The sequence below is a fragment of the Ruditapes philippinarum genome, unplaced genomic scaffold (genome assembly GCF_026571515.1).
Source record: "Ruditapes philippinarum isolate M1 unplaced genomic scaffold, ASM2657151v2 ctg2521_1_1_1_1, whole genome shotgun sequence".
Classification (NCBI taxonomy): Eukaryota; Metazoa; Mollusca; class Bivalvia; order Venerida; family Veneridae; genus Ruditapes; species Ruditapes philippinarum.
In genome coordinates this window covers 28,159-44,610 of record NW_026853420.1, presented here as the reverse complement: position 1 = coordinate 44,610, position 16,452 = coordinate 28,159, and the positions used below count along the sequence as shown (strand labels likewise).

Genomic DNA, 16,452 nt, shown 5'->3' with positions numbered 1-16,452 from the left:
ATAACCTTATGATTATACCCATATTTATCTTACATAATACAAAAAGCGAAACAACTTTTCATTTCAATTAACACAAAGATCAAAAATTGAAAAACATATTAACCTTTTCATGGTTTATACCAATTATGTTCAAGACTAATGTAAGGCATTGTCAAAAGGATTAACTGCTAATTTTTCAGGAAAGACAAACATGTAGCTTTTTTCTAGGGGAAAGTGGGTGGAAAATGCCTATTCTGTATCATGACACCATGTTTTGGTCAACATCGTTAGTATTTAAGATCAGCAAAAATAATAGCGGTCTGTTAAACAGCGCACTCGACTATTCTTAGTGCTGGACAGTAAAAAAATGGGTTTAACTCTGTTGAAAGGTAACTAAAGAGTTATGGGACCTGTGTCCATTTTGTAAGATAATCACAGAGAAGTGTGGGAAGTTTCAACCCATTCTTGTCTATAATTTTGGAAATACCAAATTGCAAGTAAAAACTCAACTGATGTATGACGTTAATGTCGGCTTTGACGCCGATGAGTACAACAGCACTTCCTATTCCTCAAATAGTCCAGCTAAAAACAAACAAACAAAACAAAAAACAAAATACGGAAAATATCAAATAGCAAATTAAATAATAGGAAGTACAAATGAAAATGCTCTAAATGTAAAGTTAAACAGGACAAACTTAAACAATGACACAAACATAATAAAAATAAGAACACACAAAGGTGGTATTTATATGACTACAGTAACAGCACCCATAAACGAGATTTATCGAAATAATATCTTAATTCTAAAACAAAAATGCCCATCAGCACTTTACTTTCATGTTTGACAGTTGTTAAAGTGGCAAGTCTCCAGATTTCATAAAAATTCAAAACTTGTTTTATTGGATAAGAATATTGTTAGGTGTACAAATCAAATTATTTAACATCTTCAATTACCGGGAAAGTGTGCCAAAAAAAAAAACATTATAACTATAAAAAGATAATCACAACTTATGTTCCATTTTTTTAACTGGAAATAAACAAGCTTTTTATTATAAAAGGTTATTGAATGTTCCCCCCCTGCAGGAGCATTGGAAAAGGAGCAAAATTTTTAAAAATTTTTTCCATTAAAACACCCCATCAAAGCAGGGTTTATAAAGGGCATTCAAAAATAGCCAAGAATTATTCCCACACATACCACAAGAGCATTAAGTAAAGATAAGGGTTTGATCATCTTAACATAAATACTTCCATTATTCCCCAGGCTGAATCCGTCTGCTGATTCAATTGACAGAACATACTAAATTGTCATACTAAATTACAATTAAATAAAGTATCTTCATAGCCCTATATTAAGTAATACTCTTTTTTTAAAAAACAACATCAAATTACAAATTTTTGCACAACGCCACCATTTTATACATGTAATACACATAGAGGTTTGGACCGTTATCTACCATGAAAAAAAATATAAAATTATTTGGCAGGAAGGTTCGCCATTTATACAAAACTATAGCCATGAAAGACTCGAGATAAACTGAGGATAGTTCACGTTATTTCAGAAATAAATCTACTTGTTGTACTAATACATTCTTCAATAAGGCCATCCTTTAAATACAAGCACATCTGTCATAGACTATCAATGGCCAATTTTGAACACAATATTTTCTAAAAAGTTAAAAAGGGGCATAATTTCAAAAATGTAGTTTTTCAGAATCATGCCACAATTGTACCTTGTTATGATAAGCATGTACTCCAAGTTTCATGACGATACCTATTAAAATCTTTATATAAAAGACTACATGTACACTTAAATTTTTCAACGTAAAACCACAATATCATCAAAAATTTAAACAATTTCTTCTTTAACTAAGTTAATTGACCAATAGACTCAAAACAAAAATTGACCCGTCCGACTGTGTGCAAAGTGCATCAAAAACACTAATAGAGCTTTGGCTGCAGAAACCTTCAACAATAATTTTTTTTCTTTTTTGTACAAAATGACTATAAATGCAATATTTCAAAGTATGTATCAAACACATAACATAAATTGATGAACACAATCATTTGGAACTAAAAGTTCTTGTTCAATAAACATTTAACAGTTTTGCATATGTTATAAAAAAATCACAAATAATTTTCTCACAGATATTAAGATAAACCGTAATTGTAACAGTATATTCACAATTTCATCGTTTCAACTTCAACTGCAAACTTAACACTGTATAATGAATTCAACATAATATTTTGTAAATATTGATTTCAATAACGTGTCACTTATTCTTCTGGACAAGATATCAGAAAGTGTTCAATATACAAATAAAAAAAATTTTGTATTTTTTTTAACCTAAATTTCGTTTCTTTCACTCTAATAGCTGCTACCCAAATGAAGGACTGGCGTAAAAAAAGCTGATTTTCAAAACAGACCTGATTTTTCATATCAATGATTTGATTCTAGTTTTTTTTTTCCTCTCTCTCCCAATCATTGGTATTTTTATTCAAGTTGCAAACAGATGTACGAATTTCATTTGTAGTAATTATATAAATGTATCTCCATAGCAACGCTTGATCTGGTGGCTTGACAGTTCAACTGGAGCATCTTTATTGTCACCTGTATAAACCAAAATCAGACTGGCTCTAAATTTCATTACAAAGTCTGGTTGTGAAATAAATAAAATCCTCTGAAATACTTTTCTTCAAATCTTTCTTACTTATCATTTGTGTAATAAGGCATAGATAGCCTATATCCTGCACAAACTGATAGTGGTTAGACTTTATCACAGTATAGAGCCAGCCTAGCCTGCACTGCTGTGCAGTCTATACTGTGACCAAGCTCTATCTATACTGTTGGCTTATCAATTTGAAATTTCCATCATCATGTTTCTTACATCAATAACAAACCGCTTCTAAAACTGGAAACTGGACAAATCCATTTTAGAAATATAACAGGTTAAGTGGTATTCCAATAGTGGAATTTTGTCGTATTCCGAGAGTGGAATTATGTCACATCTAGTTGAGATATCTTCTACATCGTTTAGCACCACATGTACAAGGTATCTTGATCTCCTCAATAGGAAATTTATAGTCGTATGTCAGCTCCTCTCCACGTAAAATTCTGAAATATAGGAAAGAGGACTATAGAACGTCCTGATTCTGTTGATATGTGATATGTTGAATACTACAGTAAATTATACATTCTTAGTTTCCCTCATATTGGGTCAAAGATTCACTAATAGACCATACATGCAGTGTTAACACTTGTCTGTAAAAAAATCTAAGTTAAAAAGAAGGCAGAACTCTTTAAATATTGCTTAAAGAATTATACCCCTTGTCTAACATCTGTACTTTGTCATGATAAGCTAGCATTTCAAGTTTTATTTTGATACCTTTTAAAATGTTTGAATAATATGCCACATTAAAGTTATACATGACAATGACGCTGCAGCAATCATAATAGCTCAAATTACTTCCAAACAGACAAGCTAAAAATTAGTCCAAAATCTGTTATCTTTTTCTGTGAAATTCTGCTATTTTATTCATTACAAGTTAAAAATTTACTACCAAAAGTAACACTGTAAACTGTACTTACTTCCTCATGGCAAATATCACAATGTGTTTTCTGTTGTCAACAGTTATCACCTTAGAGTAACAATTAGGCTGAAATACGAAAAAGAAAACTCTAAAAATTTGTACCAAAAGTTGCAAGTTGCCTTCACTTTTGCAAGGAACTGATACTTTCTATACACATGCCACAGCATAGGTACAGTATGAATGGCCGTAAAAAGGATTTAATGATCAATCACAATGAAAGTGACCTGCATCATCAGTGAATCGAACCTGGATCACCAGATTCACAGTCCAACGCTTAATCTATTTAGCTAAACAGATGATGCTTTAAAGTCATTACACAAGGTTTCCAGCTTTATATACCCCACTCTGCATTATACCAGGCATGAAATGTCTGAATAGAACCAAAACAAACCTTCTATCAGGCAGTTTAGAGATGAAAAATACCATTCAGATTAATGTATCCAAAAGCAATTCACACTATGATCAGGTAAGTAAATGTATGTTCGATAAATTAACTTTAGAATGTACTAACATGATCGATACCGCAAGTAAATGTAGACATTATTAGAAAATTAAACCCTTCACTTATTTTATTTATAGATAATGTTATAAGAATATCATGCATAAATTGTCTTACATCACAAGAATGGTTGATAAATCTGGCAGCACTTCCTTTCATTGTAGCATCCACAACATCGGTGTCATCTATACGGAACATGTAACACCCTATTCCCTGTTGGTAACACAGAAAGTCATTTTCATTAGCCAAATATTAACTAATAGCATAATGATAAAATCAAACATGGGTTTGTTTCTAATATTAACCTCATAAATTTGCCATGCTTTGAATTTGGAAACACACAGGAACATACCTTCAAAGTTTAAGAGATTTTAATTGGAGCAGAAGTATGGAAGAAAACAAAGATAAATCAGCAATATATATTCAATACAAAAATTTTTAAGCGCATTAAAATGTATATAAAAATTTGTGTACCTACCTTGCTCTCATAGTATTTTTCTCGTATGTCGGTCATACTGTTCCTGATTACCTCCCCTGCATACTCAATAATCATCTCCCCTGCGTCTATACTTCTCTTACAAAATAAGCCACGCCCATGTATGGTTGATCTGTATATATTTATTAAAACGAGAATTAAACAAAATCTAAATCATACTGAATTCTGTGAATAACTCACTTAAATGTTAAATTGCATTAACCAATTAACGAACAAAAACTACATCTACTGTAGTTCAGTAATCTAACTTCAGCAGTGCAAAGTGTGAAACAAAGAAGACTTGTCGGGTATAGGCATTTTAGATGAGAATGACATTTTTCATAATTTAACTTATGTGTATATAATAAAACATTATAGACAAGCCATGCATGGCTATATATCATTTAAATCAAACTACCTGTATACACCAACGCACTCCTTCGAGAAGCCCTTTAACTTTCTAAACCTCATTGCCATTGGTAGATCCATGCTTGTTGCTCTTCGTGAAGATTTCATGGCTATTTCTTCGTTAATGTCTCTACCACAATATTCCGGTAATGTTCTGTACCGTGACATCAGGAAACTGAACATATCTGTCGGATTGCGGCCACTGAACGGCTCCGTTCTTATACAACCAGAGGGATTCACTAATTCCTATAAAATTAAAAAAAATATTTTTATGAATTAACAAGGCAGTTTTCATTAAAATAGAATGGCTCAATTTGATTTTTAACATCACAAATTAATGTAATAAAGAAAGTTTATTGCAGAAACAATACTATGCACAGAGATTAAATGTTTTATCAACAAGATGATAATAGCTGTGCAAAAATTTATGACGCAAATTTCAAACATGAAAATAGAATAAACAAGATTTCAATTTCCTTCACAAACAGCCTAGAATGATCTTAAAACTTGCACTGATGAAGGCATATAGCCCAAACGTATGCAATAAATAATAACTGAATGTCTGTGTTTGTGTGGCTTGTCTGTTTATTTTGTAATATAGTAACAGAATCTGTCTCATAACAACACTAGAACTGTGTCCAAAGGACACGGATGCCCCCACTGACAACATATATATGGTATATAGTGAAAAAATCAACAAAGGGCCATAATTCTCTTAAATTTGGTCGCAGCAAAAATTCCTTCCTTTACTTCCATCTACACATTAAGGTTGTTCATCCCTGGAAGTTTAAGCAAAATCTGCCATCTGGTTTAAGAGGAGTTGCGTTCACAAAATTTCTATATGGTATATAGTGAAAAAATCAACAAAGGGCCATAATTCTCTTAAATTTGGTCGCAGCAAAAATTCCTTCCTTTACTACCATCTACACATTAAGGTTGTTCATCCCTGGAAGTTTAAGCAAAATCTGCCATCCGGTTTAAGAGGAGTTGCGTTCACAAAATTTCTACATAGTATATAGTGAAAAAATCAACAAAGGGCCATAATTCTGTTAAATTTGGTTGCAGCGAAAATGCCTTCCTTTATTATCATCTACACATTAAGGTTTTCATCCCTGGAAGTTTAAGCAAAATCTGCCATTCGGTTTAAGAGGAGTTGCGTTCACAAGATTTCGGGACGTACGGACGGACGTACGGACGGACTTCCGGACAGACGGACACTCGGACAGACAAGTGCAACGCTATATGCTCCCACTCTGTGGGGGCATAAAAAACCTCTGTTAACCTTTAACCTGAAGACTTTATTCCCCGATTTAAATCTGAAACAATCCATTCAAAGTTCAAAGTATTTCATATAGAAATATAAAATTTGAGCTACAAACAGTAAACAGTCTGGTCAACATACACATCTTCCAAATAGTCGAAATAAAACTTAGGTGTAATATATATATATATATCTGAACTTACCAGTTCCCTCTCCACCATTTCATGACGGTGATACTTGAACTTGTATCTGCGACAGTAGCTAGCTCCATATAGTTGCTCTACCAGATAAACAACACTGGGGTGACTTAACCCAAACATCTGTACACCTGTCAATCCTTAAAATAGAAACAGAAATGCATACAGGTACAATATAGATCTTGAATTGCATTCTTCTTTAGCAGGTGACTTCAATCATCATTCTGCCCCTGTTCAATTAAATTTCTTTAAAAGGAATTTTATTAGCACAAAACCCTATTTTCAACAAGAAGAAATGCATATACAAAACATTTTTGTGAAAGACATACACTTTATTTTCCTAAATGAATAACAACAAAAATGGAAAAATACTTGATTTGAGAAAGATCCTGATAACAAAGACTTCCTAGAACTAATTTGATAAAATTTATCTGTTTATCAAACATTTAATGGTAAGATTTTTTTACAAACACTACAATTTTCCCCTCTTGTGAGGTGCTGTGTTAATTGGTAGAGTTATCTCTTACCAGCATAGGAGAGATGTTTCAGTCTACTGGCTGTACGAGCATCTTGTACTTTCTCTGTTACTTGTTTCCATGCTCCTGCAATAAATCAAAACCAATTTCTTTATACTATACAGTCAAACATGTATTAAGTGACCGCGCAAGGGAAACACCCAAAACGGTCGCTAAATGAAACGGTCTCTTAAGACAGCATGATGTTAAAGTCAAAATTTATAAATGACACCTTTCTTATGCGATAGGAATGTTTTTCAACTTCATTTTTATATAAATTATGAATAATTAGTACGCTCCGTTAACCTAAATGGATGCAAATGTAAAAAATAAATTTCTGATATTTATTGACAAAACAGTTTTGATCCATTACGTACATGTTTGACATTTTTTCCAGAATTTTTTAACTTCTCCATTGTTTTTCCTTGTCTCCAACACGAAAACGCTATTAGTGATGATGTATTTTGTTGTGCATTTTTTCATTTGAAATAAACAAACTACATCTAATTGTTACGATTAATTTAATTGCTGATCAAGTTCAAGGTCAATTCGATGCAGTCTAAATGTCAACAAGCGAAGCGTATACACCATCTCAGTAGGGGCGGAGCGTTGCATTGTTTATCCGATATTATTGGATAATACACGTCAAGCGTATACTTAACTTCATTTGCATACGCTAAAACGGTGTGTGAGTTTTTCACACGTTTATTTATTGTGTTTTGATTGTAGACACTTGTGACATTACGAGGTGGCGTTCTCTAAAAACACAACTACTTGACAGGTAAAAGTGGTCGTTTAATGAAAAGATTGATCTCAATTAGGTGACTAATTAGCGGTCGCTGGTCGCGTTGAGCAAAAGTCGCTTAATACATTAAAGATATAGAGGGAAAATGATCGGGGGGCATTTAAAGTGGTCGTTTAAGACAAAAGTCGCTTAATACACGTGGTCGCATGGGCAAGTTAGACTGTACTTTAAACTGTTCAGAATTATCTACCCATGAGTAGATTACTATTCTTTTTCCATCTACTATAGGAATTCATGATAATTTTGAATTATTTGAAAATATCTTATTTTGGTGACATCTCTGATAAATCTAGCTTGAATCAATTTAATACAAAAGAGAAGTTTTTACAGGCACCTCTCACTGAGGCCTAAAAACATAAAATCTTAAAAGACCTCAGCGAAGTCCCTTTAAAGTAAGCATGGACATATTCATTTGTATTGCTTAGCAAGCCCATATACATAGTTGCCAAGTGTTTGCAGCTGCAGAGTTCTAATAAAATGCCCCTCGCCCCTGTGGATTTCACTCTCCAGATTTTGATTCAATCCCCTCAGGGGCTTTGTACCTGTGTAAGGAAACTATCAAGCTACTTTAAAGAAAGTCAGACTTCTATTTATATTCCATCAGTGACTTTGGGTAGGCTTTCTTGTATGTATTTAAATCGAAACAATTTGTATACAAGTATGATAACTTACCATCAAGAGAATCACTTCTACAAGTGAAGCCATCATCACTGGTGATCTCATACTCAAGATGTCCGAGATTTTGACACGTGCCGCCTGGACCAGATTGTCTACCATCATTGTCATCGAAGGCAGTCAGAGGCACATCCCTCACTTCCTCTTCTACTGCAGCTACAGGAAGTGATGTCACTTCCTTTGGACCATGAATCATAGGGTGGCTTGCTTTATCTGAATAACAAATAAAAACACAAAATGTTTTTCATCATGCTGGCAGGCAAATGTTTAATCTACATTAGAAGTATTAATGTCAAATATGTACCTAAAATTTTGTGTGTACGCGATTAAAACTATAACATAGGCTATATATTGTTAACATTCAATTAAAAAGAGAGGTGTCCAAGTACTTGACAAGTCTGCAGCTCAAACAAGGGATTGTGGGTCAAAAGCCTACTCGAGTCATAATAGCATTGATCAGTACTAGTAAAGTTCAGACAGATGGACATAAGCGAAGGTCAAATAAGCATCAAGCTTTCATTACAATCAAGAAATATTAAATTAATATTTTTAAATGTTCAACACTTTTTTAAATTATCAAATTGTTTCTTATAATGCCTAACATCTTAAATGGACTTGCCTATCTTTCAACTAGGACAAAGTCATATTTACTGATAGAATAGCATATACTACAGACCATGATATTGGGATTCAGATGGCGCAGCTGATCTTGGACTGCATTGGTCACATGGGTATATTCAATTAAACAATATTGCATAATTCAAATAATCAACAAACCTGGTTTATGAGGAAGTGCTATGCCACTTGTAACATTTGAATTAGGATTCTTTTTCAAGGATGGCCTTCTCCATTTCCTTGGTGACAACTCCTTCTTCAACTTTGCCTTCCCTTTCAACTTTTTCTTAATTTTTTGCTTTTTCGGTGACCCAGAATCTTTTGGTTCCAATCTCATTTGAATTACACCATTGTTGTCCAAACATTTTACCACTTCAGGTATCTGTGAAGTATTTTTATGTTTAAGAGAGGAGTGTGGCTCGGAAGAAACCTGTTGCTTTAAGGCAAGGTAGGTATTCATCTTCTCCATTAAACTGCTCGATCCACCACCAAGTCCTGGTTTCACATTAAAGTACTGTACTTTCTTAACAACTTCTGTTTCATTCTTTCCAGCTTCTTGTTGTGATTCTAACTTTTGCTTTAATATTGAATATGTATGGGTTTTTATTAATCGTTTTTGTCCAGTGTTGTGTACATTTCTTGTTGAACTTTTTTGGTAGGCTGCATCATTCCCCGACAGTTTATTAACAATTTGAGTTTGATTGTAAATAATTCGGGGTTTCAAGTATGACACATTTGATGTAGAATGCTGACCAGTTGCGTTTTGCGAAACTGTTAGATGAGATGGGAGTTGATGAACGAAAGACTGACTTGCTGGTACCTGTGAACTAAATTGATTGCCATTGGCTACCTGAGACTGTGGCGAGATTTGATTAACCAATGACTGTGCTTGAGAAACAAACTGATTCATCACAGACTGTGCTGGCTGTGGACTAAGCATAGGTTGATTCACATACTGATTCATTAAAGCCTGCGGTGAATGAGCACTTAGAACAGATTGCGATATCTGCGGATTCACTATTAACGGTGATGGAGCATTCGTGCTCAAAAACTGCTGAGATGCAATTGGATTCATTGTATTAATAGCTTGAACGAGTTGTGCATTAGAGAATCCGACAGACGTCATCATCGGGATATTAAGCATGCCCATCTCTAGGGAAGACATCTGCTGAACCTGCTGCACCTGGACCGGTTGGTATGTCTGTTGTATGACCTGGGATGGTACCAACTGTGCTGTGTACTGCTGATTCACGGGAGATAGGGACTGCATATTACTCATAGGAATATTACTGTATCCAGCTGGGGAGATTGTCTGCTGAGGACTGACTTGTTGAAATGTTTGTAGACCAGTCTGGGGGATAGTTTGTAAATCAGTCTGCACATACATTCCCACATTACCAGACTGTAGCTGCTGCTGTATAAGAGGATGTGATACTACAGGGACTGCTGATTGTACAGCTGGCTGGACAGCTGAACTCATGAAATTATTCTGTACATGCTGAACACTAGCTTGGTAGTCATTAAACACCTTATTTTGAATTAGTGTATTTTGTAACACATTGGCAGCTAATGGTGCTGTATTTTGAATAGTCTCTTTAACTTTATCGACAGACACCGAGTTTGGAGTTGAAATCAATATACCTCCAACATATTCTGCAGAACCTTTTCTCAGTTTTTCAGGAGCGGGGTATCTAGCTTTTGCTTTCAAGTTTGATTCAATAAGTCTTTCAATGTTTTCTACAACAAATTTTGCCTTTCTTTTAATCAGATCTGGTTCTTCTTTCGTGTTTTCTTTACAATGACCTACTGCTGTTGCTTCAACCGTTTGTTTTTCATGCATTTGTGTCTGTAATTTTTTCCTTTCCTGTAAGATATCAGAAGCAGATTGTATTTTTGTAATAGAACCCTGCAAATCTTTTTCCACAGAATTAGTAGCAACATTATTCACTCTACTAACATTAGGCAGTATTATACTTTTATCTGGTTTTTCACTTACTGGGGGACTCTTTGCAAGATCCTTATTAAATGGTTTGCCAATGTAGCCATCTGCTGTTTTTTGCCACATGAAACACTTGTTCAGCTTGGGATTTTTAATAACAACCTTGTGTCCATCTTTTAACAACTTTAAAACAGTGCTAGGTAAATTTTCAGAGAAATCCTTAAATTCCATTGACTTTGTTGCACCCTGTGCATTTTCAATTTTAACTTCATTTACAGCATGTGTATTCTGAGCAGGACTTTTCATTGTTTCACTATTTATATTGTCAGTACTTTTCTCCTTTTCAACTTCCTCCACTTCCATACAATTATCAATTTCATCAAACTTTTTCTCTTTAGCTTCTGGACTATTGAACCTAAAAACATCTTTAGATCCTTGATCTTTATCTATTTCTTCACTGGCATCATTCATTGTATCTTCACTCTCATTTCCTTTATTCATTTCATCTGTTTCATTATCATTCAGTTCATTGTGTTGTGTATGTTGTGTAGGACTTCTAATAGTCTCACCAGTTTTCTTGTCAATTATCAAACCAGTCAGTTCATCTAGTATATCCCCATCTTCTTCAGAGCTCTCTTGGTTTTGGAACACGGCTGAATCTGTTTGGTTCTCTTGGTCAATACCATCAGTTGTAGCAAGATCGTGTTTTACTTTATCATCATCATCCTGAATTGAGTGTTCATTAAGTTTACTTTCTTGGTTTTCTTCTTTTGTTTTAAAAGTATCTGACATACACTTATTTTCACTTAATATATCTTTATCAACATCCATTGATTTCTCATTTTCTTCTGCTTTGTTTAGTTCTTTCTTTTTATTTAAGCAGTCAGACTTGTGCAATCTTACTGAAACAGATTTAAGTCCAAATTTGTTGTTTCCATCCCTTAATTTCTTTCTGTCTTTCACATATATACGAATAGTTTTATTCCTGGTTTTCATATGAACCATTTTAGCAGGTCTATAACGATTTTTCCTTATATTGTCAATCTGAGATTTTAGATCATCTTTTACTTTCTGAAAGTCGGCACACTTAACTATCATATTATCATGATCATCTTCTTTTACAGAATGCGAGTCCACACTTTTGCTTATTTCATGTCTTAGTTTTCTTTTAGCAACTTGTGGCTCTCCATCAGAATTGTTTTGTTTTCCTTCTTCAGGATTGATATCAATTTTCCTTGGTCTACCTCTTTTCCTTTTAACAAGATTTGTATGAGCATGTTTTTCTTCTTGTTCAGAATCACTGCTTTGAGATAAATTTTCAAGGATTTTAGTCTCCCGAGATTTCCTTCTTGATTCTCTAACTGAAACTTTTTCTTCTTCAAATTCAATATCTGCTGAGACACCATCCATATTCCTTAATACAATTTCACTTTTCCTTGGTCTACCTCTGCCTTTTTTGACAGGTATTTCTGTACTTTCCGCTACATCAGCCTCATCAGACATACTACTGAATTTCTCCTTGATCTTATGTTCTCTCAGCTGCTTTTCTTTGTCAGATTCTAAACTATCTTTATGTTTCAGAGGTGGTCTTCCTCGTCCACGTTTTGGGATTTCTTCTTCTTGCTGCCGTTTCTCAGCAACCTCTATGGCAACTCTCTGGAATTGAGTGCTTCTTCGTAAGGTAGTTCTTTTATTGTCAGTATTGTCATCTGAGCTACATATGCTTTCTCTTTTCTGACTACACTCTTCATTTGTTTTCTTTACTCTAGATCTTGTATTTCTTTTCCCTTCAGTTTTAGATGTACTGTCTTCATCATCTTGATTAATATCTTCATCATCACTTGAACTAACAAGGAAATTACAATTTTCAATGTGAACTAAGTAACTTGTCTCTGTCCTGTACTGTCTACGACATTTTGAACATTTAAATGGGCCTTTATCTTCAGGACAGCTTTTAGCTATGCTTTCTTCTTTTATTTTTTTGGCAATAGGATCTAACACTGGTAATTCTGGTGAAAGTTCTTTCCTCAGATTTTGATCAAACTCTATAATGTTTTTGCCACTTTCAATTGTGCTACTTTCACTTGTATCCCTTGACCCATCAATTTCGTCTTTACTAGTGTTCCTTAATTTTAACTTAGCATCATTTTTCTCTTGTATCTTTGATGGTGAAGTAATATTTTTCCTTAGTGGGTATGATTTCACAGGTATCTTTTTGGAACATTTTTTCTTACTTTCAAAAGTCAACATTGGTAAAGATGGTGATTTCTGAGGTGAATTTTTCAGCTTTTCAACCTCATCAAAAGTACCTAGCCCCAACCCTCTCAAAACCTCCTCTTTTGAAGAATCCAAGTTTTCATCACTATTCTCTGTTTCCATTATTTTATCATCTTCTAGAACTATAGCTTTCTCACACTGCTGCAAGTTCTCATTTTCCCATTCAGTATCTTTCCTATGACATTGGGAATCATAATCAATATGTTTCTTATTATTAGACATCCCTGAATTATCTCTATCTTTCTTTTCAATGTCAATCTCACTAGATAATGATGTGATAATCTGTTTTGAAACACTTTCAACATTCTGAGTAACTGATTTTACAGAATCTCCATCAATCTCATCATCTTTTCCACATGTTTTGTTATCTGACTCACCCACATGCACTTTATTAGAATTATCTGACTGTTTTACATTATTACTAAATTCTGTTGACACCAAATCTACCTTTTCTATATCCTCCATTTCATAATTGTCTTGTTCATTACTTTCATTATCAAGATTATTCACAGTTTCACTATTCATATTACCAGCATAGTTTTCATCCTCCTTTGTTGTACTTAAATCATCAAGTATTTCAATATCACTATCAATTGATTCATCTAAATCATAAACTATTCTTTTCATTTTATTCTCATTAACTATTGATTCTGCATTGTCTTGGGACTCTACTTCAGTTGTTTTACATGTATTTCCATCAGATTCAAATTCATCTTGTTCCACCCTAGCTTTACCTGCATTTACAACTGAATCAGTTATATCAATAATATCACTATCTGTGTCAGACACAATGTCCAGTGTGACTGCTTCTAGTTGTTCACAATTCTTCCTAGCTAATTGTTTTCCATCATTTGAATCACATTCAACCTTGTCTGTGATATCAAGAATGTCATTATCATCATTACATTGTAACCTGTTTTCTTCACTATCATTTTTCTCTTCAGTATTATCTACTTTCTTATCATTAGTATTTCTTCTCACTCTCTTATTCACTACACTTTCATTTTCAATTTGAGGAATAAATGGACTATCTGAATTATCCTCTTTCACAATTCCTGATTCATCCCTTTTGTTCTCTGTACATCCATTTTGTTCACTTTGATTCTCATGGGGGTGAACATGGTTACTTTCAGGTTCAGGATTGTTATCGTCTTCTGTAACAGTATTAGGATCCACATATTCAGTTTGTAACGATGAATTTCTTTGTTCAATCATATCTTTAACAATTTTGATTGCATCTTCTTCACTTAAACTCTCTCCGCTTTCAGTCATTACAACAATAGTTTCAGTAGTTTCTTCATCAGTATCAATATTCTGACTTATATCAATAACCTCATTTTCTGTTATCATGTCAGATGTTTCAGTATCTGTTTCAGCTATTTCTCTTGGTACATTATCCTCTGTATTAGTGCTTCCAGTAACAGAACTTTCGGTTTCTAATGATGTTGTGATGCTAAATAAACAACTTTCTAATTTCTTACTTCCCTCACTACCTGTACTCAAGTTAGATAAATCAAACTTCTTTTGAACCATATCTGTTGTTCGAACAAGTGGAGACGAGAAACTGATTGGTTCAGGCATGTTTTCCAAAGGATCAGACACAGACCTTCCCCTTCTTGAACACTGTGGTGATTCATCATTACCTGCTGGCAGAAATGGCTCATTTGAGGAAATACAAGAAGTGTTAGATGAAGGTTTGAATAATAATGTCTCTTTTTCTACTGATAATGACTTTGATCTAGAAAGCATTCTCGATGGTGGAGAAAATGGTTTTTCTGGGAGACTTTCAAGCATTGAGGAGAATTTTGTATGAAGATTTAACGATGGTTTAATTTCAGGAAATCGGTCAACAGACTGGGACCTCTGTCTTAAACCAACAATAGGTGAAAATGTTCTAGTTGGCATTGGTGAGCATCCTCTCTCCACTGAAGGTGACCTTGAGTTAGATCTTAAAGGTAATGGAGAGTTTCCTTCAGACCGTCTCTCCTCACTATTACGTCTAGAACTATTTGCAGCTGCTTTGTTTAATCTATTTGCTACTTTAAGCAAACTAAATTCTTCCTCATCCTCTTTTGTATTCTCATTATTTTGCACAGGTTTAATGTATTTGCTTGGATCCTTAATGTTTAACATTTTCAATGTGTTAGGTGACAAAAAGCTTAAGTTTGCTTGCTTTAAATTTTCATTACAAGATTTCATACTGCCTATTGGCCATGACATACTCAACTTGTCCGAGCCCTTTATTACAGCATTATCAGATGGTCTACCACTAAAACTTGCCCTTCTCTTTGTAATTTCATCTTTTCTTTTACAGCAATTAGCATCAGTCTTTTGATTCAAAGATAACTCTGATTTGTTGTAACTTATTTCCATCGTTCGTTCTTCAGCAGATTCTGAAACAGTGTGAGCAGTATACGAAGTAATATCTGCTGAGTCAGCAGTGATATCTGCAGTATTAGCAGTTATATCTGCAGTTTCAGACGTTAAATCCACTAACGGGTTTTCAGAATCTGTTCCTAAAATAGATAGATTTTCTTGCTCAGAAACAGTATTGATGCCAGTGAGATCCAGATTTGATAACGGTATAAAGTCAGGATGATTCTGATCATGTACGATTCTCATGTCTTTGATGGTAATAGTTGGTGACTTCAGTGCTTCTGGTCGGACTTCAACAATACGACATGTGTACACACACCTTCGCCTTGCATCTTTTGTGCTCCAGTACATCCTTGTTGTTCTGTAATGTGAAAGTCTTGAAATAAATTTGGATATCAAATTTGGACAAGCATGTAGGAAAACAAAAAACTTGTTGTAATGAAATGTAATAATATCTAGATTACAATATTCTACTTTTAAAAAAAATCTTTTTGGTTGGGTCTTAAGTCACTCTGGTCATTCAACAATTTTTCAGCTTTAATACTGATGAAGACATTGAGTGTCCCTCTGTATGTCTTAGTAAATCCACTGATGTTTCTAATACTAGCTGGATAGCTTTCTCACTGGAAGAATCCTAAGTCCCTGGCAGGATTAAAACCCAAAAGCAGTAAGAGGTAAAATGTTCGAAGTCAACAACCTTAATAAGCTTAAGGATCAGACTTGCCCTGTCTGAATCTGTAAACATAAAGGATTTTCATATCAAAATATTAAAATTTTAACAGCCATTTGTTTACAGTATGGTCAAACTGTATGGATGTGGATGACGGCCAATTTACATAATCG

At 34.0% G+C, this 16,452-nt stretch overlaps 1 protein-coding gene across 1 annotated transcript in view; it reads right to left on the bottom strand.

The window, feature by feature from the left end:
* Positions 1-2,758: 2,758 nt before the first annotated feature.
* Positions 2,759-16,452, bottom strand: part of LOC132736827 (uncharacterized) — a 39,205-nt gene continuing 25,511 nt past the window's right edge. Inside the window, 9 exon segments of the mRNA XM_060724042.1 lie at positions 2,759-3,091; positions 3,566-3,633; positions 4,184-4,279; positions 4,545-4,674; positions 4,960-5,195; positions 6,414-6,547; positions 6,935-7,009; positions 8,400-8,615; positions 9,180-15,970. Of these exon segments, the coding sequence (XP_060580025.1) occupies positions 2,986-3,091; positions 3,566-3,633; positions 4,184-4,279; positions 4,545-4,674; positions 4,960-5,195; positions 6,414-6,547; positions 6,935-7,009; positions 8,400-8,615; positions 9,180-15,970 (7,852 nt within the window). The 3' untranslated portion in view covers positions 2,759-2,985.